This window comes from Hyperolius riggenbachi, chromosome 6 (assembly GCF_040937935.1).
Source record: "Hyperolius riggenbachi isolate aHypRig1 chromosome 6, aHypRig1.pri, whole genome shotgun sequence".
In the NCBI taxonomy this organism is placed as follows: domain Eukaryota; kingdom Metazoa; phylum Chordata; class Amphibia; order Anura; family Hyperoliidae; genus Hyperolius; species Hyperolius riggenbachi.
Genome location: NC_090651.1, coordinates 298,996,438 through 299,019,571, shown reverse-complemented (window position 1 = coordinate 299,019,571; position 23,134 = coordinate 298,996,438). Strand labels below are relative to the sequence as shown.

General features: G+C 44.9%; 1 protein-coding gene across 6 annotated transcripts in view; it reads right to left on the bottom strand.

Moving 5' to 3' along the window:
- Positions 1-23,134, bottom strand: part of LOC137521642 (tubby protein-like) — a 72,131-nt gene that overhangs the window by 31,203 nt on the left and 17,794 nt on the right. For 4 of the 6 annotated variants that reach the window (XM_068241157.1, XM_068241158.1, XM_068241155.1 and 1 more), the window contains exons 3-10: positions 19,023-19,061; positions 18,767-18,818; positions 16,722-16,875; positions 13,924-14,058; positions 13,145-13,258; positions 10,265-10,387; positions 10,011-10,178; positions 9,411-9,538 (exon numbers count right to left, since the gene is read on the bottom strand). In XM_068241157.1, the coding sequence (XP_068097258.1) occupies positions 9,411-9,538; positions 10,011-10,178; positions 10,265-10,387; positions 13,145-13,258; positions 13,924-14,058; positions 16,722-16,875; positions 18,767-18,818; positions 19,023-19,061 (913 nt within the window). The remainder of the gene's footprint in view (positions 1-9,410; positions 9,539-10,010; positions 10,179-10,264; positions 10,388-13,144; positions 13,259-13,923; positions 14,059-16,721; positions 16,876-18,766; positions 18,819-19,022; positions 19,062-23,134) is intronic. The other 2 variants (XM_068241159.1, XM_068241160.1) reach the window with 2 other exon arrangements.

Below are 23,134 nucleotides of genomic sequence, written 5' to 3'. Positions count from 1 at the left end.
CCAAGCACCCCCCTGGCGCCGCCCCTGCTTTTAATAACTAACAATATTTTGGTAAAATAAGTGGTTCTTCCTCCATTTAAAGGGAAAAAAGAGAAGGGAGGGAAGATAATGATATAAGGAGACAAGTTAGGATAGTCGGTGCCGTGGGTGGGGTTGTCACATCATACCAACCGGCACCAACTGACCCAACATTGGGGGAAGGAAGTGATAATTTAGGAGGGAGGGTTAGGGGAACAGGAAAATATATATACAAACATTTAAACATAACTAGGTTTCTTGTCCTGATATCATATACCCTGGTGACTATAAACATATATATGAGTGATGTCCACATAGAAGAAATTAAAATGAGTGTAGTGTGTAGGAGAGGCCTTGATTATCTTGCCATGATATCCATTTATCCCAGATCTTGAAAAAGTTATCCGTTTTATCATTTAATTTAGCTAGAATATGCTCAGATTGCATTGTTTCATTCAAAGATTGGAAGACTGTTTCTACCAGTAGTGATGAGGAACGCCATTTTGATGCTAAATGTCTCTTGGCTTGGGCCATAACAAATTGTATGAATGTATGTGTGGAATAAGGTATGCCTGTAGGTTTATTGCCAAGAAGCGCCACTGTGGGATCGAAAGGTATAGATTTACCTGTTATTAATTTGATTTTATCCCAGATTCTCTTCCAGTATATTTTTGCTATGGGACATTCCCACCATATATGCCATATATCACCTTTTTTTAAACATCCTCTATAACATAGATCTGATTGTGTGTCTGAAAATAAATGTAACTTCGTGGGGGTATAATAGACTCTATGGAAAAGTTTAATTGATGTCTCTATGGACGAGTAAAATAAACTATTTTTAGTAAGTTGTGTACAGCAATGCGACCATTTGGCATCTGATATGTCTATAGAGCAGTCTTTTTCCCAATCATTTTGACATTTTAATTTAGGGATCATATCGTGATGTTGCAATATTGAATATACTTCAGAAATAAAACCCCTATCTAGTGAACGTCCTTTGCATCTATTTTCAAAAGAAGTGTACCCCAAAGTTTCATTATCTCTATCTAGTGAGTGTAGAAATTGAAGGATCTTTTTGGCTCTAAGATGTTCTGTTATTGGGATTGTATAGTTTTCAAATAAGGTAGATACTGACATCAATTTAAATGATTTCAGAAATTTACCAAGAAAAATCAGATTATTGTTATACCACCATATGAAGTTACTCTTGTCATGTCCTTGGGGGAAATCTGGATTTCTAAGTAGATGAGTCATGCAAGATACTGGAGATTGTAGGCCGTAAGGATATCTATATTTTTGCCATATTTTGAAGGAATGTGCTGATGTGGGAGATACTTTATTTATTTTTTGGTAAGGTATTTTGGTTGCCCACATTATAGCAGGCATAGATAGTGGTAATAATAGTTGTGATTCAAGATCTACCCACAATGGCGCAGCCTTTCCAGCATTAACTATAGCTAATTGAGTGATATGAGAAGCCACATAATAATTCCATAGGGCCGGAGCTCCTAGTCCTCCTTTATCTTTGGGCCTCGTTAAGGTTTCATACTTAATTCTGGGTTTACGTTGTTTCCATATAAATTTCTGTATCTGTTTCTGCAGGTTATGGATTGCAAATTTCTTGATAGGGATTGGGAGAACTCTGAACAGATACAAAAGACGTGGAAGAAGTGTCATCTTGACCGAGGTAATTCTTCCTGATAGTGATATAGGGAGATATAGGGAGAAGGAACATATTTCCAATAGATTTCAGAATGAATGATTTCAAAGTGCATTATTGCACCATTAGATCCAATGCAACTCTATGGGCCATCAATCTGCTGCCAGCAGCCAATCCACCTAGATTTTCCACCTGAACCGATTGAGCAAATCGATCAAAATCGGTTGGAAATCAATCATGCTTCCAGCTGCGTCGATTTCTAGCCAATTCGATCAGAGCGGTCGAAAAGGCCATATGTCGATGGCAGAAATCGACTAGTGTATGGGCCCTTTTAGGGTATTAGGGCATCACAAAGGAGTTAATATTAGGTAGGAGGAGAAGATTAAGGCTTAGGAAGGGATTAACATTTAGGGGGGAGGTTGAAGTTGAGCATCAAGAAGAGGTTAAATGTTGGGGTGATTTGTGGTGATGTGCAAATAATTACCGGTATGTGGAAACAATAAAGACGTGGAAACAATCAAAAATGTAAATTCTGTACACTGAATAATAGTGGCCATACATCAGGCGTCTTGGCAGCCAATCGACCATCCAATTCGATTATTATAATCAAATTGGATGAAAATCGGTGCCATCAAGTGCATGCCCGACTGACAATGCGACCAATTTTGGTTCGAAAATTGGTCACATTCTTGATCATGCATGCTGCAAGATGTTGCTCGATCTGGTATGTGGTGGTAAAGGCATTCGATTTCCCGAAAATCAACAAATGCGTTGAAACCCCCGATGCTGTCCCCCCTAAAGAACAGGCCTGGAAGCGTAGAAAAGCGCAGTCTGGAAGGCCACACATGATAGTGTGGCCTGCATAGGAAGGATAGGGTTAATAAAACGAAGGGGGTGGTTATGGGAAGTGTGTGAGGTTGATAGGAAGTGGGGGGGCGGAGTTCTATCAGTCAGGCTCGAGGAAAGGAAGCTGGCTGGACGCACCCCTTTTGCCTGCTTCATGGAGGGAATCGAGGCCTTGGTGACCAGGATTAGGGAGGAGGCGGCTTCCAGGGGGCCAGACTGGGTAGCCGAACAGATCGCCGCCATGTCCGCTGGCCCCAGCGGGCAGCAAGAGGGTGGTGGGCGGAGGGCATCCAGGCCGCCCAATCGCCTCAGCCCGGAGCCGACCGGAGGGTCGCAGAGGAGGAGCGGGAGTCCAGCACGGGATCCCCAAGCGCCCCCGGCGAAAAGGCATTCCACGGGGGGCACGGCCAAGGGGAAGCCCAGAGGCAAGAGTGGAGGATCGAGCGGCAGCGGGCGGGGGAAGACGGCGCAGAAGCCGGGAGCGGCGGCCGCTACGCAACAGGCCTCCCACGCGGCCAAGAAGTCGAGAGGCGACAGCTCCAGCCGCACGGGCACCGCCTCGTCACAAAGGGGGGCGGTGGCCCCCAGTTCACCCCAGAGAGACGCTCCGGCCACCAGAAGCAGGAGCCAGGAGGCGGTGGCAGGGAGCAGCTCGGGGAGCCTCCAGGCACAGCACGTTGCGCCCCCCACCATCCAGGGAGGGCAGGAGATCGGTCAGCAAACTGGTGCTACAGGAGGAGGCAGCAGTATGGCGACAGCAGCAGTGGGAGTGCCAGGAATCCCAACAGGATCCGGACAAGCGGTCGGGCAGGGCGCCCCCCCTGCGCCACCAGGTGAGGCCAACTCCAGCACTAATTTTACTGTTATGCCTGATAATGTGGGTTTGGGATGGCAAGCGGGGAGGGCACAGGCCGCGGGGGTGATGGCAGGCAATGCACAGGCCGTGATTCTCCCTGCGCTGGAATCATTCCTAGCGGGCATGCGGTCCCTGTTGGGGGGGGTGCCAGCGGTTCAGGGGACACCAGCAGGGGTTTGGACGGGCCCAGTGCAAGCACAGGCGCCTGCGGTGCTACATTTGTCTGAGCGGCAGGCCGCCATCTCTGGTGGGGCTGTAGTCGGGGTACCTAGTCAGCAGACAGGTACGGTTAGCTCCCCGGGGGTTATGGGGGGGGCAGCAGCGCATCAGGGGCAGTCTAGGGTGACGTTGCCACTATCAGAGTTAGGAAGCTCTGAGGTGGCAGTGCAGACCAGTGAGGGCGAAGTGGAGACGGAAAAAGCAGGGGAGGCTGAGGTGATAAGGCTAGCTGATGCGTCCAAAGCTGAAATGTATGTTTGCCTCAGTGGTCCTTTAGGTGTTCATTTAAAGGCAGAGGTTCGCGAAAAAATTTGGAAGGGAGAGTTTGTTGAAATTTTCTCCCTTTTGCACCTGGCCAAGTTTAACTTGGATAAGGTGAAGTCGACCGAATCCAAAAAAGAGGAGGAAGAAAGGCGCAGATACCGTTTGATTCCGCGCACCTTTCAGAATTGGCTGCAGGCCTTTGAGATCCTGGCATGCGTCATTGGGGAGAAGAACCCAGAGTGTTGTTCAGCCCTCTTTTGCTATCAGAATGCTATAGGTGAAGCGTATAGGAGGTATGGAGGGGATGCTTGGCTGAGATACGATGAGGCATTCAGGCAGAGGAAAGCGGTTCGTCCGTCTGTGTGCTGGAACCACAAAGATATAGAACTGTGGATGAGCCTGATGATCCCATCCACCGGGCAGCAGTCCTTTCGAGGCCAAGAAAGTGCAGGGTCCTCAGGAAAATCAGCCAGTAGGACAAAAGGGTTGTGCTGGCAATTCAACGACGCCACATGTAAGTTTGGGTCATCCTGCCGGTTCAAGCACGAGTGCTCGGGCTGCGGCGGGTCCCACCCGGTGTCCAGGTGCTACAAACAGAAACGAGGAAGGACTTCGGAGGCTGGTAACAAGAGGGAGGACGCCGGTGAGAGTTCTAAGGATGGAGCCCTTTCTATGTAAGTACCCGCGTACGGAGGATGCTAATTTCTTACGGTTGGGTTTCACGGACGGCTTCGTTATTCCCAGCCAATGTGCATCGCGTATTGAGGTATCGCATCGAAATTTAAAGTCGGCATGTGCATTGCCGCAAGTTGTGTCAGGTAAACTATGGAAGGAAATCAGGGCGGAAAGGGTGGCGGGTCCGTTTGAGTTATGCCCCATAGATGGCTTAATTGTTTCGCCGCTGGGGGTGGTCCCTAAGAAGGAACCAGGTTCCTTCCGCCTTATACATCACCTGTCTTTTCCAAAAGGGTCGTCAGTTAATGACGGTTTGGCGGAACAAGACGTATCTGTGGTATACACGTCATTTGACGTTGCGATCAGATGGGTGAGAAGGTTGGGGCGGGGTGCCCTCTTAGCCAAGACCGACATCGAGTCGGCTTTCAGATTGTTACCAGTTCACCCTTCTAGTTTCAGGTTATTGGGAATTTTCTGGCAAGAAAATTATTTTGTTGATTTATGCCTTCCCATGGGCTGTTCTATCTCATGTTCATTTTTTGAGAAGTTCAGTTGTTTTGTGGAGTGGACAGTGAAAGAAGTTTCTGGGGTCCGCTCGGTTATACATTACCTGGACGATTTTTTGTTCATGGGTGCAGCGGGCTCAGCTGATTGTTCTGCTGCACTACATGCGATGTATCAGGTTTGTAATGATTTTGGGATTCCGCTCGCCCTTTCTAAGACGGAGGGTCCTTCCACGTCGTTGAAATTTTTGGGGATCCAAATCAATACGGATACCATGGAATGCAGCCTTCCACTAGACAAGGTCGGTGACCTGCAGGTTAACATTCAGGCAATGGTAGGTAGGCGGAAAACCACATTGCGGGAACTCCAGTCCCTGCTGGGTAAATTGAATTTTGCCTGTAGGATCATGCCTATGGGTCGCATCTTCTGCAGACGGTTGGCGAGCGCGACGGCCGGAGTGCTTTCCCCCCATCACCGCATTCGTCTGACGGCGGACATGAGGGAGGACTTAACGGTGTGGCTCACCTTCTTGCAGGTTTTTAACGGCAGGGCCTTATGGATGGAGGAAGAGGTGAGTAACTTTGCGATTGAGTTATTTACTGACGCCTCCGGTGCTCACGGATTTGGGATTTTCATGGCAGGCGAGTGGTGCTCGGCCCCATGGGATCCGTCGTGGGTTCGGGCTGGTTTTACGTCTAACATGGTGTTATTGGAACTGTTCCCCATTGTGGTAGCGATTCAACTATGGGGACGGCGCTTGGCAAACAAGCGCATACGTTTCAATTGTGACAACATGGGTGTGGTATTAGCCGTGAATAAATTCTCAGCTTCCTCACCGCCAGTGATTCGTGTAATGAGGCAGTTGGTTCTTTTGTGCTTGCAGTTCAATATTTGTATTTTTGCTGTGCATTTGCCTGGGGTTGACAACATCATTGCTGATGCCCTCTCTCGATTCCAGTGGGACAGGTTTCGGGAGGCAGCTCCTACAGCGGAAGAGAGTGGGGTTCCTTGTCCAGAGATGATGTGGTCGATTCCTTTCAAATGATTTCCGTGCTGATTCAGAGATCGTTGTCAGAGTCGTCATGGGCAGCGTACGCGCCGGTGTGGAAGGCGTGGGACGTTCTGGCGGCTCAGGTGGGCGATTGTACATCGGATGAAGATCGATCGTGCTTGCTCCTATACTTAGTAGGAAAGAATTTTGCGGAAGGCACGTCAGCTGCGGCCATGGCTAAAAAATTGGCGGCATTGGCTTTTATGTTTAAATCTAGGAATCAAAGGGATGTCACAAAGGATTTTAGGGTGATGCAGGCCATGAAGGGATTCAGGGCCGGAACGATATCAAGGGATTCCAGGCGCCCGGTTTCGTTTGAGATACTGGGAAAACTGGTGGCGGCGCTGCAGGGAATTTGTTATTGCCAGCAGGAGGTGGTGCTTTTTAGCACAGCATTTGTGTTAGCCTTCTTTGGGGCTTTTCGGGTAGGCGAGCTGGTCAGTAGGTCAAAAGTTCAGGTGGGGGGCATTCTCGCTGAGGACGTATCTGTGCAGGAGGAAGCGGTTTCAATAATACTCAGGAAATCTAAAACGGATCGTCTGGGAAGGGGTAAGGTGGTCACGCTTTTTAAAGTTGGGGGTCTGCTTTGCCCCAGGGAAAATGTTTTGCGTTTTCTGCCTATTCGTCCGGCCTCCTCCCCGGTTTTTCTATCTCACGCGGACGGGTTGCCGCTTACCCGATTTCAGTTTTCGGCAATTTTACGAAAATGCCTGGTTAAAGCGGGGTTTACCCCCAGCGAATTTGCCCCCCACTCTTTTCGGATTGGAGCAGCAACAGAGGCGTCGCGTTGGGGGCTCAGCGAGGAAGTAGTAAAAAGAATAGGACGTTGGGACTCCATGAGATACAGGTCTTATGTTAGAATGCATTTGTTGTAAAGTAGTTATTTTGTTGGAGACCTGTTTTCTTTTGTTCTTTTTCTCCCCCTCTTGTTGTTTTGTTTTCTTGTCTTGCAGGTCAACCAGCCCTGGTGTGGATATTCGGGCATTCTTATGTCTCTAGAGGGGCACGAAGAGCTGCGGTTCGCCCTGAAGGGCGCCAGCTGGGATTCCCGAGGCAGGAGGTCCGGATCCGGTGGCTGGGTTTTCCTGGCATGTTGTGGGCTCGGGCTTTGCCCGAAATTAGGAAATATGCTCAATGGGATAGGGCACCAGATGTGTTGGTGCTACACGTAGGTGGAAATGACGTGGCAACAAAATCAACTAGGTGTATCATACGGGATATAAAGTTTGACTTCCTTAGATTTAGACGAGAGTTTCCGGCCACGGTTTTTGTGTGGTCGGACGTGATTGCCAGGTCCTCTTGGAGGGGGGCTAGATCAGTGCAGAAAGTTAACAGGGCAAGAGTCAAGTTGAACAAGGAGGTGGCAAAGTTTGTGACTCAGAATGGGGGTGTGGCGATTAGGCATGTTGAGCTAGAGAGTGATCTCCATTTGCTACTTAGTAGGGATGGAGTTCATTTGAATGACATAGGAACGGATTTGTGGGCTTTAGGGATAGAAGAGGGTATTCAGAGGGCGCTGAGGGTGTGGGCCTCTCTGGCATGAGGGGTCACGCCGGTTCGTGGTGGAGGGGTAAGGGGCTCCAAAAAAGTTATCGATTCTGGGGTGATTTGCCTCAGGTGCAAATCTACCCGTGGTGATTAGCAACAAGTGAGAGTGTCTCGGTGGGCAAGCAGCTGTCCCTGAGCCGGTGACCGCGGCGGGGGCCGGTTACAGGCTGCTTGCCAGTTATCCTGATCTTCTACAGGTGGTGATTATACGGACCCCTTACCTCAGCTCTCTGAAGTGATCTGTCTTTTAGTGCTAATATTGTTAAATAAACGGGCTGCTCTGGCCTATTAAATCCAGCTGGCTATCCGTGTGTTTTATTGGGTTTATTCAGGGTGGGGGTGTTTCAATATCCAGGGAGGCTAGGCCACTGACACTATCAAGAACAGGCCTGGAAGCGTAGAAAAGCGCAGTCTGGAAGGCCACACATGATAGTGTGGCCTGCATAGGAAGGATAGGGTTAATAAAACGAAGGGGGTGGTTATGGGAAGTGTGTGAGGTTGATAGGAAGTGGGGGGGCGGAGTTCTATCAGTCAGGCTCGAGGAAAGGAAGCTCCCTCCCTCCCTCCCTTATGTTATGTTTGTTCTCTACATATGTTTTCTTGCAGGTTTTTGTTCTTGTATGGACTCTTCGTCATTGCAGCCGGAGGGGTAAGGGGCTCCAAAAAAGTTATCGATTCTGGGGTGATTTGCCTCAGGTGCAAATCTACCCGTGGTGATTAGCAACAAGTGAGAGTGTCTCGGTGGGCAAGCAGCTGTCCCTGAGCCGGTGACCGCGGCGGGGGCCGGTTACAGGCTGCTTGCCAGTTATCCTGATCTTCTACAGGTGGTGATTATACGGACCCCTTACCTCAGCTCTCTGAAGTGATCTGTCTTTTAGTGCTAATATTGTTAAATAAACGGGCTGCTCTGGCCTATTAAATCCAGCTGGCTATCCGTGTGTTTTATTGGGTTTATTCAGGGTGGGGGTGTTTCAATATCCAGGGAGGCTAGGCCACTGACACTATCATGTAAATGTTCCCCCGGTGCCCCGTGTAAAGTGTATACATTACCTGTCGGTGGCCTCCGCTTGTCCCTCCGCTGCTCCGGGCGCATTCCCCTCTCCATACACACACGCCCCACATGGTTTCCTAGTAAGGGCGTGCATGTGCACATAGCCTTCTTCATGTTCCTGTCCTCAATAGTGTCCTGCTGGCGGCGGGGGGCCAGAGTGAGTGACTGCGAGGGCACGGGACGATTGCAGGGGGCTGGTAGAAGCCCCAGGAAAGTAAAACTGATTTTTTATTCCTGGCTTAAGTCTCCCTTTAAGCAGACTTTGTAGGCAGAAGAATACTATAGACTTTAAAGGGACCCTGAATAGTGAAACAAAAACAAATCTGGACTTACCTGGGGCTTCCTCCAGCCCCCTGTAGCCCCTGAGGTCCCTCTGTGTCCTTTTGGTCCCCTCCGTGGTCCCGTTAGCCTGGTGACTTTGGGCCAAGTCGTGCACAACTGCACATGAACAGTTCAGTCTTTCGAGAACCACACATGCGCAGGAAGCTGCATGATCGAGCCGGGTGTGCGGACGGGCTCCGCAAGCGCAGTTGTGCCTGACTTCACCTGAAGTTGCCAGGCTAACGGGGCCACCAGTGGGACCATGGAGATGACCCAGAGGATGCCAAGGGACCTTGCGGGCTACGGGGGTCTGGAGGAAGCCCCAGGTAAGTCCAGATTTGTTTGTTTGTTTCCCTTCAGGGTCAATTTAAGTTTATTTTCCTTTTTTCCTTACTTTGCTGGAGGCAGATAATGGCCTTGTATATACAACGCTGCTGAGAATATCGGAATCATCATCAAAATCCTCTTCTGCGGCATCTCCATCCCTTGTTTCTTGGGAGTGATTTCTCCTTCTGGAATTCTCTATATAAAAGAGAAAAGAATCAGTACATGCTATACATTTCCACTGTCCCTTCTGGCATGCAATAAAATAATTCTAGGGAAAGGAGTTATACCTGGCAAGGCTTTTGAAAACTTTACATAGACAACTATTATCTAATGTCCATGCTTTGTATTCAGTGTTAGTTACCGGAGAAGTTTCTCTATCCTTTGAGCTGAGTGCCCTTGTATGATTTGGTGGTTTGGAAGCTATGGTATGTTTCAATAGTATTAGAAATGTGGTTTCTCAATGCATCATTTAAACGTTCTAATAGAAAAATTTTCCTGTAGCAGTTTGTCTATCTGCCCCCTCCCATCACTCGCTGCCAGAATCCCCAGTTACTATGTAAGCTGATGTAAATTATAGCATAATTTCTGCAATAATGCAAGGTTCAAACAGAACTATTCTGAAGATGTTATTCCAGCATATCCAGTTCTATGAGTTTTTCGCCCATACCTGCTTTTTGAGGCCTCTTTTTATTACGCTGTTTGACAGGTGCTGGAGGGACTGCCCTGTCTCCTACAGACATTGAATTCTCCTCATCGCTGGAGTTCTCAGCCACGATCCCCTTCTTAGCCCTCAGATCTTGTACCAAGTCCTGCATGGCAGCCACACTATCGCCATCTGTAAGAAAATCCTATTAGGAAGGGTCCAGATAACGAAAACAGATGTTTCTGGGCAATCAGATCTAGTAAAAACAAGGTTACAACCTTTCTCCTGAGGTGTATTTTCTTTCTCTGCGTCTTTAGCCTGCGACTTAGATGATTTACGGTTCTTAGACGTTTGGGGTGATGCTGACTTTGCCTTTGATTCCTTTGCATCAGGTTTTGCTGCTTAACAAGGATAAGGGATTAATAATATGAATGAATGCCTTTAGCAATAGTATCTAATGCATTGTATAACATTTTCATGCAAAATATGTGTTTTATGCTATATCTATAGGTTTGTTAATGACCATGTTTTCATTGCTTCTGCCTAACAGTGTTCTGTGATCTATTACAGACTTTTAATAAATCAATGTGGATGATATTTGTGGAACTTTGAAAGACTGGCTTTAAAGTAAACCAGTATGGGTAGAAAAAAATGCAGTGACATCAATCAAGGTTAAGGGCTCCTGGTTTCACTAATTAGTGGCCCGGGACAAACAAGCAGACAAAATCAGAAAAATCTGAGCTCATGTCATGCATGCCTCAGTAGCAAAGGCGTTTCTAAATGGTGTGTGCTGCCTAATTATGTTACTTAGGGGGAGGGGAGCTGCATACTTGCTATTTGACAGAAATAGATACCTTATATACTTGCGTTTAAGCCTAAATTTTTAGCACACAAATGGGCTGAAAAGTAACCCCCTCGGCTTATATGCGAATGAGTGGAGCAGAACGCATGGTGGAACAGGTTTTGTTACTGGCAGAGGAGCGTAAGAATCATGCACTAGAGATCCTGGTCTTGCCAGCTGGCTCCCTGCTGTGTCTGTGCACCCCACTCCCTGCAACATGGGCCTCGATTCATAAAATGTAGTGTGCAGAGTGCACTGCTCAAGACTACCGGTGTCCCCTGGCTTATGGAGCAGAACGCGCAAGCAGCAATGTCAGCTGTTAAATGATCGGGGGATTCTTCCTGTGTGGCAATCACTGTGTCTTATAGCTATGATGCCATCTAGTGGCGTCTTGAGACACAGCTGTATTATCCTTGGGGCACATCTGGCTATTGCGGAGAGGGCTATACTGGGGTGGGGGCTTATATGTGAGTCAATCACTTTTTCCTGGTTTCTGAGGGAAAAGTGGGTACCTCGGCTTATAGGTGGGTTGTCTTATATGCGAGTATATACGGTACTCCAACCCTTTGCCATACTTCATTCTTACAGACCATGCTTCACTTCAACTTAGACAAACCCAATTCAAGTTGAGTGTACACCGTAAATTGTTTGGATGGTGTTCCCTCCTCTGGTGATCAGGGGCCTGTGATAGGCACAGGTGTAGAAATTATATTTGAGGTGTGTAGAAGTGTATTAATTCCACTGTAATTGGACATCATTTTTATATTAACTTACATACCACTGCTGTGAGTGTTCTAAAGTGTTCTAAATCTGGGTTGAAACATGGCTTCCAGATCAGAGAAGACTCATATAGAATCCCTGGTTGGTAGGAAATGTCTCAAAGTGTTCAAACTCACAGAAATGTTCACCCATACTCACGTGCATTCACATATGCCTGCTATGTGCCAACATACGACTGCCCCTGGCCAAAGCAATAAGAAAATGGCCAACCCACCTATTGGAAATATGACAGTGGTCACCACCAGGGCTAATGTATCAACCATAAGAGCAGCCGTCACTGTAGCAGGAGAGATACTTTTCCCACACAAAACAAATGTTCGCTATCCATCATGAGAAGGGCACAAGCAATACTTGTCTATTGGAGTAGCTCTCAAACATCAATACGTCACATGTGAAGAACTTTTATCATATTGAGAAACAGGGAAATACTCTGACTAAGGTGGTGAGTTTATCAGAAAATCACTGCAGGGTGTTGTGGATGGAGAGGTTCTGTTTTAAAAGGAACACGAGATGTGAGATCTATGGTAGCTGCCATATTTATTTCCTTTTAAACAATACCAGTTGCCCGACAGTCCTGCTGATCATTCTGGTCAGTAGGGTCTAACATCTAAGGGCTCGTTTCCACTATTGCGCAGCAAAATCACTGCAGCAAAATTCGCATGAAAATTCGCATGGACGACGATGTATGCGAATTTAACCATGGCAATGCTGGTGTGCTTTTCCATTGATTTCATGCGAATTCGCATGGGAATTTGCATGAAAATTTGCATACCAAAACAGCATGCAAATTCCCTATTAAATACATTAGCGGCGATTCGCATGCATTCCACTCGCAGGCGAATTCTGCGGCTCTTTTCTGCGTTTTTTCACCGCTGAAAAAAACGCACCTCAACAACGCTACAGTGGAAACAGGCCCATCCACTTGCATTACATGTGCGAATCCGCATACGTTGGACGCATGCGGATTCGCGATAGTGGAAACGAGCCCTAAATCACACACCTGAAACAAGCATGCAGCTAATCTTGTTAGATTTGTCATAGACATCTGATCTGCATGCTTGTTCAGGGTCTACGGCTTAAAGTATTAGAGGCAGAGGATCAGCAGGCAATGTATATTATTTAAAAGTAAATAAACATGTCAGCCTCCATATCCCTCTCATCTCAGGTTTCCTTTAAATGAAGAGTGACTGTACTTTTGCTTGTGCCAATGTCAATGTGCAAAGGAGGTCATCTCCGGGCAATTCAGTGTTACAAGGTCAAGGCAGGGAGAAACAAAAGTATCAACTGAATTTTGAATGTTTTGGCAGGGAAAATATGTGTAACTGGTAATTGAAGTGTGCAGCCAGCTATTGGGCCGTAGTTATTTTTTAATAATTTACCTAATGATGGCATAAAAACCACAAACGTAGCAATCAAACACATTTTATTGGTAATACTGCTGGCAAACATTAAAGAGCTTGTTAATGAACACCTTGGGCCTTGTATTAAGTAGATTATTACTTTGAAAGGTGCTATGGGGTTAGTGAAGATTGCACACCTGATTTTGCCTTGCTCTTCTGCTTTGGCCTGGCTGGGGCTGGTTCTTTCTTGCTGGTGAGAGGTCTAGTGTCTTCAAGAATGGTCTCCTCTAATTCTTCATCTGAAAAATCTGCTGACAGACAAAGGATTGTACAGAAATGTCGCACAAATACCACAGCAAGTATCTATTTTGCAACGCTGAAGCCTGGTATACACCTTCAATTTGAATTGGCCATTGATTGGACAATTTTACCACATCCATGTAGTATGAGCAGAGCCGAATTCACCATAAGGCAGTGTAGGCACATGCCTACAGGCGTCTGATGATGAAAAGGTGGCTCACTTCCCTCCCAGAGCGCCTCCCTACTTCCCTATGCCCAGTCCAGATAAGAGTGTAAATGAGAGGTTACTCACCCTGCTCTCAGCATTCCACTGATGACAACTCCCTTCAGTCAAGCTACTCAATACCGAGGGTACTTATGGCTACCTAATACTAAGGGGGACCTGTAGCTACCTATGATGGGCAAGGTAAGGGAGAAGTGACAGCTGGGACAGCCAGCACACATGGAGTGGGGTTCGGTGGGGATTTGTAGGTTCATAGAGGACGTAAACTAAGGTACCAGGACATTTGTGCCTATAGGCTCCTGTGAGGTAAATCCGGGCCTGAGTATGAGGGCAACCTGATTTTGAATATCATCAACTAATTGTGTAGGTAAGCTCTCATACTGTATATAGGTGGTAAAATTGGGCAATCAAAATTGAATGTGTGTACTAAATACACTGTGTCCCATTCTCTACCTCCATGGAGCTCCGCCTCTCTCTTTTCTGGCTCAGCATCATACTTGGTGGTCCGTGAGATGTTGTCTGACCACGTGGCAGTACTCAGGCGTGGGCTGACCACTATCCCCTCTGATATGGCAGGATTAGACACACCTGAAAATGTTACATCCATACAACTGTTATCTTTAGGACATCTTTATTTTCATACCATTGTCAAAAATGAATGGGCAGTCTCACTAACCATTTGAAAGGAAAGAAGGGGGGGCTAATGACATACAGTAATACTTTGGTCTGCCAGTAGGCGGATGGTAAGCTGTAAATGTCAGGTGATTTAGAAAATGTGTTAAGAAAGTTCAACACCTGTGTCGGACCTCGCTGTCTAATGGCCAGGACTTTGTACGGTATATGAGAGCCTGGGAGATGTAAACTAAAAGGAAAATCAAACTACTATTACTACTATTACTAAAAGTATTTATTCTTAAGGGTAACTTCAAAAATGAGCAAGCAAGAAAGATTTCTGAGTACAAATTTATGAAAATGTTCAAGACATTAACAGAAGGTTTAAATTGTGGAATGGGATTCATGACTCCTTATGTAACATGATTGACTTGGCTTCACTATCTTCAGAAACCTGCTAGATTTCATGTTTGCTTGCATAAGCTCACTGGCTCCAGCCTGCTGATCACCTGACATCTAACTGCTAAACAGCAACCAGTACAACTGCCATCTTCATGCAGCTTCCCTGCATCAGTGTTTTACTACAGCTAACATCTAGAAATATGCCTGAAGAAGGGGACTAGATCCCAGAAAGCTTGCATTATTTAACTTTATCAGTTAGCCATTAAAAGGTATTACTTTTACAAGACTTTGTTTTTTTCTACCTACATATACTATTACTAAAGAATTGATGAATATATTTGATATATTTAAACCTATCGGAAAATGATCTAAATTGGTTTTCTTCACAATGCAATAATTTTAGTTAGCAGATTTTCCCCATGCTTAACAAAGATATTATAGACAGTATTAGTCAAGCAGTGCTGAATATGCTGAAAATGTTGTATGGAAATTGAATAATGGGGGGGAGAAAGGGGGGGGGGGGGTAATAAGTAGTTGTGGTCCCCCAGAGCTCTGTTTCCCCTGGGGTAGCAGGGACTGCTTTCCCTACAGCTACAACCCTGATAAACAGGCCAACATTGCTGGCTCTATAGATATTTTCATCCAGGGTGGCAGCATGAACTGCAGTAATCTCTAGCAGGCAAACAGCAAACCCCTTTTAATTTATCAGTTGTGCTACAGTAAACTTAAAGAGGAACTCCAGTGAAAATAATGTAATAATGCTTCATTTTTACAATAATTATGTATAAATGATTTAGTCAGCGTTTGCCCATTGTAAAATCTTTCCTCTCCCTGATTTACATTCTGACATTTACGAAATGGTGACATTTTTACTGCTGGTAGGTGGTGTCAGTGGAAGGAGATGCTGCTTGCTTTTTTGGCAGTTGGAAACAGCTGTAAACAGCTTTTATTTCCTACAATGCAACAAGGCTCCCACAGTGTGATGTCAGCACCATGGTCCTGATATCACATTGTGGGAGGGGTTTTACCACAATATCAGGCATACAGAGCCCTCTGATAATCCGTTTGTGTAAAGGAAAATATTTCTCATGGGAAAGGGAGTATCAGGTACTGACTGGGATGAAGTTTAATTCTTGGTTCCGTTTTCTCTTTAAATCTTTTCCCATCATCAATGTTTTTGTACTACTTTATTCAGTTTATTTTTGTATATTGGATAATAATATTGCTTTGACCTTATCCAGGGCTATACTTGTGGCACTTTCATTTTCTGCCCCCGAGATCAGAGATGGTTCTAGTTACAATTTGGCCCCAGGGCAAAAGTAACCTGGGGACGCCCCTCCTTCCCCCAGTATAAAAGCCAGATGTTCTCCCTCCCCCCTTCCCAGTTTAGTAGTTAGGTGTGCCCCCCTCTCCCCAGTGTAAGTAGCCTGATGTGCTCCCCCTTCCTCCATTATAGATAGATAAGCCCCCCCCCCCACATGTATAGTCCCATATGTGTGCTCCCCCTCCTCTCTAGTATACTGCTCATATGCGTCCCCTAATGAGCTAACCCCCCCCCCCCCTCCTGCGTTACATAGAGCAGTGGGGAGAAGTAGCACTCACTCCCCTCCTCCAAGTTCCACAGAGGCGCCAGTAGTCATATTTATGACTGGAATCGACAGTACCTGTGTCTGTTTTGGGTTGGCTGGTCCACCACCGCATCCCGAACGTTTTAAACGTTTTAATGACTTTTATCCTACTGGCGCCTCTGACAGCTCTACACATCAAGAATCCACCCTTGGTGGAAGGGTGGTACACCCTCTTTTTTTCCTCTATCCACAGAGAGCGACGTTTTAATCCTGAGTGGGGACAGGCTTGGTCTCCCCACCTGCCTTTTCAGTGGTTACCTTGGAGGTAACCCTGGTTTGTAAGTACAATACTTACGTTTCATCATTATCATTCGCACTCCTCCAATACAAGCTACACTATATTGGGCTCTCGGTTTTCTACCTTTTATATTCCTCCAAGTTCCAGGCATTGTAGGGCTGTCTGTATCCACATCATTTAGTGGGGTGGTGAAAACTTGTTGGGGGCCCCTATGGATGTGGGGACCCTGGTGCAATTACCCCCATTGCCTTTATGGTAGCGCCGGCCCTGCCTGAGACTGTTCATACAGTCATATTGTTTTGGACAAGAATCTATCGGTACAGAAAGAAATACTTGTGAACTCAGTACACATTTTGATTGCCGTCCCCTACCCATATATATGGTGGAAACAGTGCATGATTCCAGCAGCACTGCTTGCTCCTCAGGCTTCCGGGACCTCCGCGGCTTGAGTTTGGCATCAGGGTTGGCTTGCATCATCAGGGGCTCCTGCCGCTTTCTCCTCTGCTTTTTCTCATAAAGATTGCGCTACCCAGATGTGAAGGAAATCTCATCATAACATAACATGAAAACAAATACAGTCATAGCATTAACCACCCTGGCGTTCTGATTAAATCGCCAGGGTGGCTGCGGGAGGGTTTTTTTTAAATAAAAAAAAAACTATTTCATGCAGCCAACTGAAAGTTGGCTGCATGAAAGCCCACTAGAGGGCGCTCCGGAGGCGTTCTTCCGATCGCCTCCGGCGCCCATAATAAACAAGGAAGGCCGCAATGAGCGGCCTTCCTTGTTTTGCTTACATCGTCGCCATAGCGACGAGCGGAGTGACGTCATGGACGTCATGGACGTCCTGACGTCAGCCGCCTCCGATCCAGCCCTTAGCGCTGGCCGGAACTGTTTGTTCCGGCTACGCTGGGCTCGGGCGGCTGGGGGGACCCTCTTTCGCCGCTGCACGCGGCGGATCGCCGCGCTGTAGCGGCGATCAGGCAGCACACGCGGCTGGCAAAGTGCCGGCTGCGTGTGCTGCTTTTTATTTCATTAAAATCGGCCCAGCAGGGCCTGAGCGGCAGCCGCTGGCGGTGTTGGACGAGCTGAGCTCGTCCAGACCGCTCAGCTGGTTAAACACGTATATATATATACTAGCTGAGGGCCCGGCGTTGCCCGGGTTTGTATTTGGCTGGTGTTGGCTGTGCCTAACCCTAACACAGAATTACTCAATTACTCAATAACCTAGTTTGTGAGCTTTGCGGACTTTGGCATCAATAATTTGCATTGAAATGAAACAAATCTGATTGGCTGTGGCTCCACCCCCTTTTCTGAATTTCAACCCTAGTCACCAAATCACCAACTGTACCAGGTTTGAGGATTGTGCCATAACAGTGCAAGAATGGCAGCAATTAAATATTCCCCTTGAAAATCAATAGGTGAATTTTGATTGGCTTTTGTAGGCTCCACCCATTTTTCTGAATATTAATCCCAGTCACCCAGTGACCAACTGTGCAAAGTTTGAGGACCCTCCCATTAACAGTGTAGTAAGAATGGCTGCAGATTACATTTTTCCAGCGAAATTTGTAATTGTCTTCGACTACTTTTTGGTTATGGGGATAAAAAGTATCCTATATGTTATTCCAGGTAATGTACTATGGCCCATATGCAATCACCTTTTTCTCCTGAGTTTTCTCCTAGGTGATATTTTTAAACTTGTCAACAATTTGCCTTTTATGCCACCACAAAGCAAGAAAATACTCAAAATAGTTTTGATAATACTTTTTCAACTACTTTTTGGTACTTTTTTAGTTAAAAGTGCTTTTTTAGTTTAAAATGCTAGAAAGTTCTTTTAAATTGAAGATGAAAAATTATCTCCTAGGAGAAAACTCAGGAGAAAAAGTGAATTGCATATGGCGCTATGTGTGAGCCAAATTTCACTCAAATCCGTTCAGCCATTGTTGTGTGATTGAGTAACCAACATCCAAACTTTCGCATTTATAATATTAGTGATATATATACTGTATATTATGTATATTATATCTATATATATCTATATCTATCTATCTATCTATCTATCTATCTATCTATCTATCTATCTATATGTATTAGCAGATGTAACCAAATTAGAATATGTTTGGACCACCGCAGTGGTGGAGGCAATGGGCTGGCCCATAGTGTGGCAATGCATTGAGCAGTGTAATGCTTGTAGTGTCATTGATGCTCGATAGACTTTATCAGAGTTTGCTATGTAGGGTCAGAATTGATCACTATCTGGCCAAATTCCAGTCAGATATGGATCGATCAGCCTGGCATATAGGGCCATAATAGACGCATATATGGTGAGCTTCACTGTTGGTACTCAGTTATCGTGATCCTGTAATTTTCCCACTGTAATCCGCAGAAAGTTGTTTATTAGGTAATATGATAGTGCTACCTGCAGCTCCAGTTTCTGCTGACGCACATCATGTACTCCTTCTCCTTGTTGGCTGTAGCGTGAAACAGAAAAAACAGTTTAGAAGTTGTTTACTAACTGGCCTGTTGTAGATATTATAAACACTTTATTAATGCAATTCTGTCTACAGATGTTGATCGTTAGCTATGATCTCATTTACTACCACAAATGGCAGTGGAGAGTATGATAGTCTATAAATGTAATGGTATTATATTGCAGATATCAGGGTATAGCTTACCTGGTTGGAGGTGGTGAACACTCTAAAGTATTTTCTGGCCTGCAGTAAAAACATACTTATTAAAATTCTACATTCTGGGAAAACTGCTAAAAATATATTTCAGTGATTCTTAAAGTTGGATAAAAATATGACATAACATTCAATAAAAATGTGTTTTCCTATTTTATATTATCCATACAGTTATCATATTTGCTTTTGTGCACAAGTAATATTGTCTGTCTATAAATTAGAAATTCCCAAAGTACAGTTTATATGCTCTGATAGCTGCCATTGCATTTTATTGCATAGCTGCTGTATTTATATATTAAAATCTACTGTATCTTGTGATCACTTCTCAGTTACAGACATACTAGAAGAAAAGAGAGCTTAGATTCTGCACTTTGCTTATGTTTACTAAATGTATCTGACAACGAAATGTAAACAAAAGACAATGTTATCACCTCTTTGGATGCGGCTAGAAGCTTCCAACTGAAGCAAGGAGTTTTCCACAGTGCTGTGTTTAACTGTTTGAATGCTGTTCTGCTACAATTATTTTTGTGGTAGCAGAATTTATGCTGTAAATAATCTTTTAGAGCAAAGAGGAAATGCTGAGTTTCATACCACTTTAAGACTTTATGTAAATTAAGTGAGAGGCATATGGTGGCTGGCTGGCTGCCATATTTCTTTTCACTTTTTAAAGTGAACCTGAACTCTTGCATGGCACTCAATGAAAAGTCTATATACTGATAGTTGCTTCATAAATTCACTTCTCTGTGCTCCGTGTTTGTTTAGCCAAATGAAACTGTCTTATCAGCAACTTTGAGTAGACTTCAGGAGCTCTGCCACAATCTCTGCCAAGCAGCTCTGATGCACTGAGGCTTAACCCTTTCAGTGCCCTCTGCTAAAGTTAAAACAAGTTAAACTTCGGTTTTTTTTTAGGCTTTCCATAAATTGGAATGAATACTTTTTTTCCCCGTAAAGCTTATGATACTGTGGATTATCTTTAAGAGCGGAGAGGAAGTTCTAAGTTGAGGATAATCACTGAGATGCAAATAGTTTTTCCTAACATTCAAATTTCATGTAAATTATATGCAAGTTGACATTGGACCAATCAGAATATCTTTCTGTCATTTTTTATTGGTCTAAGTTCAAGCTGAATATAATTTACATGAACTTTGAATGTTAGGAGAAATGATTTGCATCTCATTGATTATCCCTATCTCCGCCCTCCAACAAACCAGCAGATATCAATACAAACACGGGTTCGCTTGGTGAACTGCACCACAAGTGTGCTTGCTGCCCCCTTTTCTGGCCAGCCCAGCTGTCACCTCTCCTCCCCTTCCCTTGCTCACCATCCTGACCACACAGAGCTGAATGGGCAGTTTGCATGGGACTGACAGTTGTGCATATGTGGCACAGCTCTTCAGCTGCATTAGTTGTGCTTTAACATATATTTGTCTAATTTATATCTACTGCAGTGATTAATGATTGCAATGATTGCCCAATTGACAGATCAATTGTAACACTTCATTATGGAAACTAAATTCCGCTTATAAACTACTGACTTTGCTGTGATGTGTAGTTTTTTTCATCCGTCTTCACTCCCTAACCTCTGTAGCAGTCCACAGCAAGAGCCAATCCTTACCGGCATTGTTTAAAGAAAACCTCAGTAATGTCCATGTAAAAATGGCCTGAACATGTCACAACTATAGTTCTAAGTAGTATTTGCCAAAGGTTAATGCATAGCACTATAAATAATAAGAATCTGGGATCTGGCCACACTTCCAGTATTGTCAGCAGGGGCAACAGTCAATCTGCCAGGGAACCACCAGACTCATCAAGCTTCATATGGACAGTCGCTCCCAGGTTCACACTATGCTTGTTTGGTAATTAGTTAGAGGTTAGGGTCCATTCCAGATGAATGGCCTCATCATGGTGGAAGGGTCCAGTACAGAGCATTCTGTTTGTGGAAGCTAACATCCTCCATTAGTGTTAACTTGATGCATCTGTTTTGAATGCACAATATGTATCCTGCCTATAAATTAGGCTCTGCACACCTATGCTGTTATTCATTCAGATGCAGCCTTTCTTTGTAAGTGTTGCCACCTCTCCTTGCTGTCTAAGAAACATCAGCCAAGACAATAACATGTCCGTCCTCAAGACAAAATAAAGTGCATCTAAAATGCACTGATGGTGTCACAGCTATATTGCTATGTAGTGCAAAAGAGCACCATGTAGCACAATAAATAACAGTAATACAAATGACTTTGTCTTATAGTCCTACAATATTGTCCTTATAGTCCTTATATATGGCCAGCATCACTACTTTTTCCAAATTGGAGACCTAGTAACTTCCTAAAAAGCAATCAGTTCTATAGTAACAGCTTGCACAAACATTCACAATTTTCTGTAACATCACCCCTCCTCTGCTCCTCATGAAATACAATGCACTGGGCACAATGGCATCTGTATGTACTCTGGCAATGAAATGCAATCTTCCTAACACTGTACCCATACCTCCCAACTTTTTGAGATAGGAAAAAGGGACTCATTAAGACACACCCCTTCCACACTTCTAACCACACCCCCAGCACCCCCTTCATGATGCATACCAAAAAGAATTGAGAAGCAAGAGATGTCATTTAATCATTTAAACCACACTGGTCCTCTCTATCGTAATTAGTTTTCCTTCATTTTGACTTTTGAAAATAAGAAATATATCAATTTAAATGATGGGAATAAAGTTTAGAGTCAATTAAATGCATTTGTCAGTAGAAAAATTCCTATATTTACTCAAATCTGTACTTCAGTCTTTAAATAAGGACAAATGAGGGAGAAAGAGGGACAGTGGGATTTGGTTACCAAAAAGGAACTGCCCTCCAAAAAAAGGAACAGTTGGGAGCTATGCTGTACCTCAGTAAGGGTGTCCTGCTGATCATCTGCCTCTAATACTTTTAGCCATAAACCCTGAACAAGCATGCAGTATATCAGGTGTTTCTGACAATATTGTCAAAATTATTCAGGCACTATTGCTACCAAATAGATCACCAGGACTGGCAGGTAACTGGTATTGTTTAAATGGAAAAAATATGGCAGCCTCCATAGCCCTCTAGCTACAGTTGTCCTTTAGCAGTTAATTTATAAAAAAAATAAAAAAATGTATCATTATGGGAAGAAATGATAGGTCAAGCTGAAGCACTCAGTGTTGTAGCTACAGGACCATAGACCCTATGGCAGATTTGACACTGGGCCTCCCTCCCAGCATTGGGATGTATAAGGATCGCATGATACACACCACCAATACCAGCTTACTAAAGACAGCTGCTGTGCAAGAGAGGAGTAAGCAGAGGAGAAGGAATGGTCTGTTAATGATTACCACTATTTGAAGCACATATAGAGATTATCAATAGCACTACAGCCCCAATAAAGAGCTCACTTAATTCTGCATTACTGCTGTTATCACAAAGGTTAATAGTGTGCACATTTGTAAATAACTGTGCATTGCGATTATCGTAAAGGTAAAGGCTAGTACACACGTGCAACTTTTCCACACAACTATCATCCAAACTTGGTCGGTTGGACGATAGATGGGCGTCTGTACGTGTGACAAACGACTGGACGAGTGACTGATAACAGGCGAGTTCTCCAATCCAACCGGCAGATCAACTCACACGGCTGTTGGGCTGATATCGTGCAGTTGGCCACATGTGTACAAGTCTTTGAATGACTCGTACTTGTTTTGAATGTGGCCATATCGTGCGGTCCATCGTTCTGCTTGCGTGCACAGTATGTAAATGAGTTAGTCATTCAGGAAGTTGGTGCGCAGAAAATACAACAAGTCATGCAATCACTTGGTCGTGCGGTCGGTCATGTCGTCGGGTTGGTCATGCGCTTTTATTGGACGTGTGTATGGGCCTTTAGGTTGATTTTTATCTTTTTCTGGGTCACACATATATTTTTGCAAATAACAGACGGTTGTGTATTGGCCTACAGATTCCCAAACATGCTGATATTTTGTGAAAAGTTTTGTGAATCTGTTTTTAGAGAACCAGCAGTATTGGGGGTGCCATTTGGCACAGAAACATTTTCTGAAGTCCCCTACCTACCCTGAAAATGTGTGGGGTGTAGGAGGA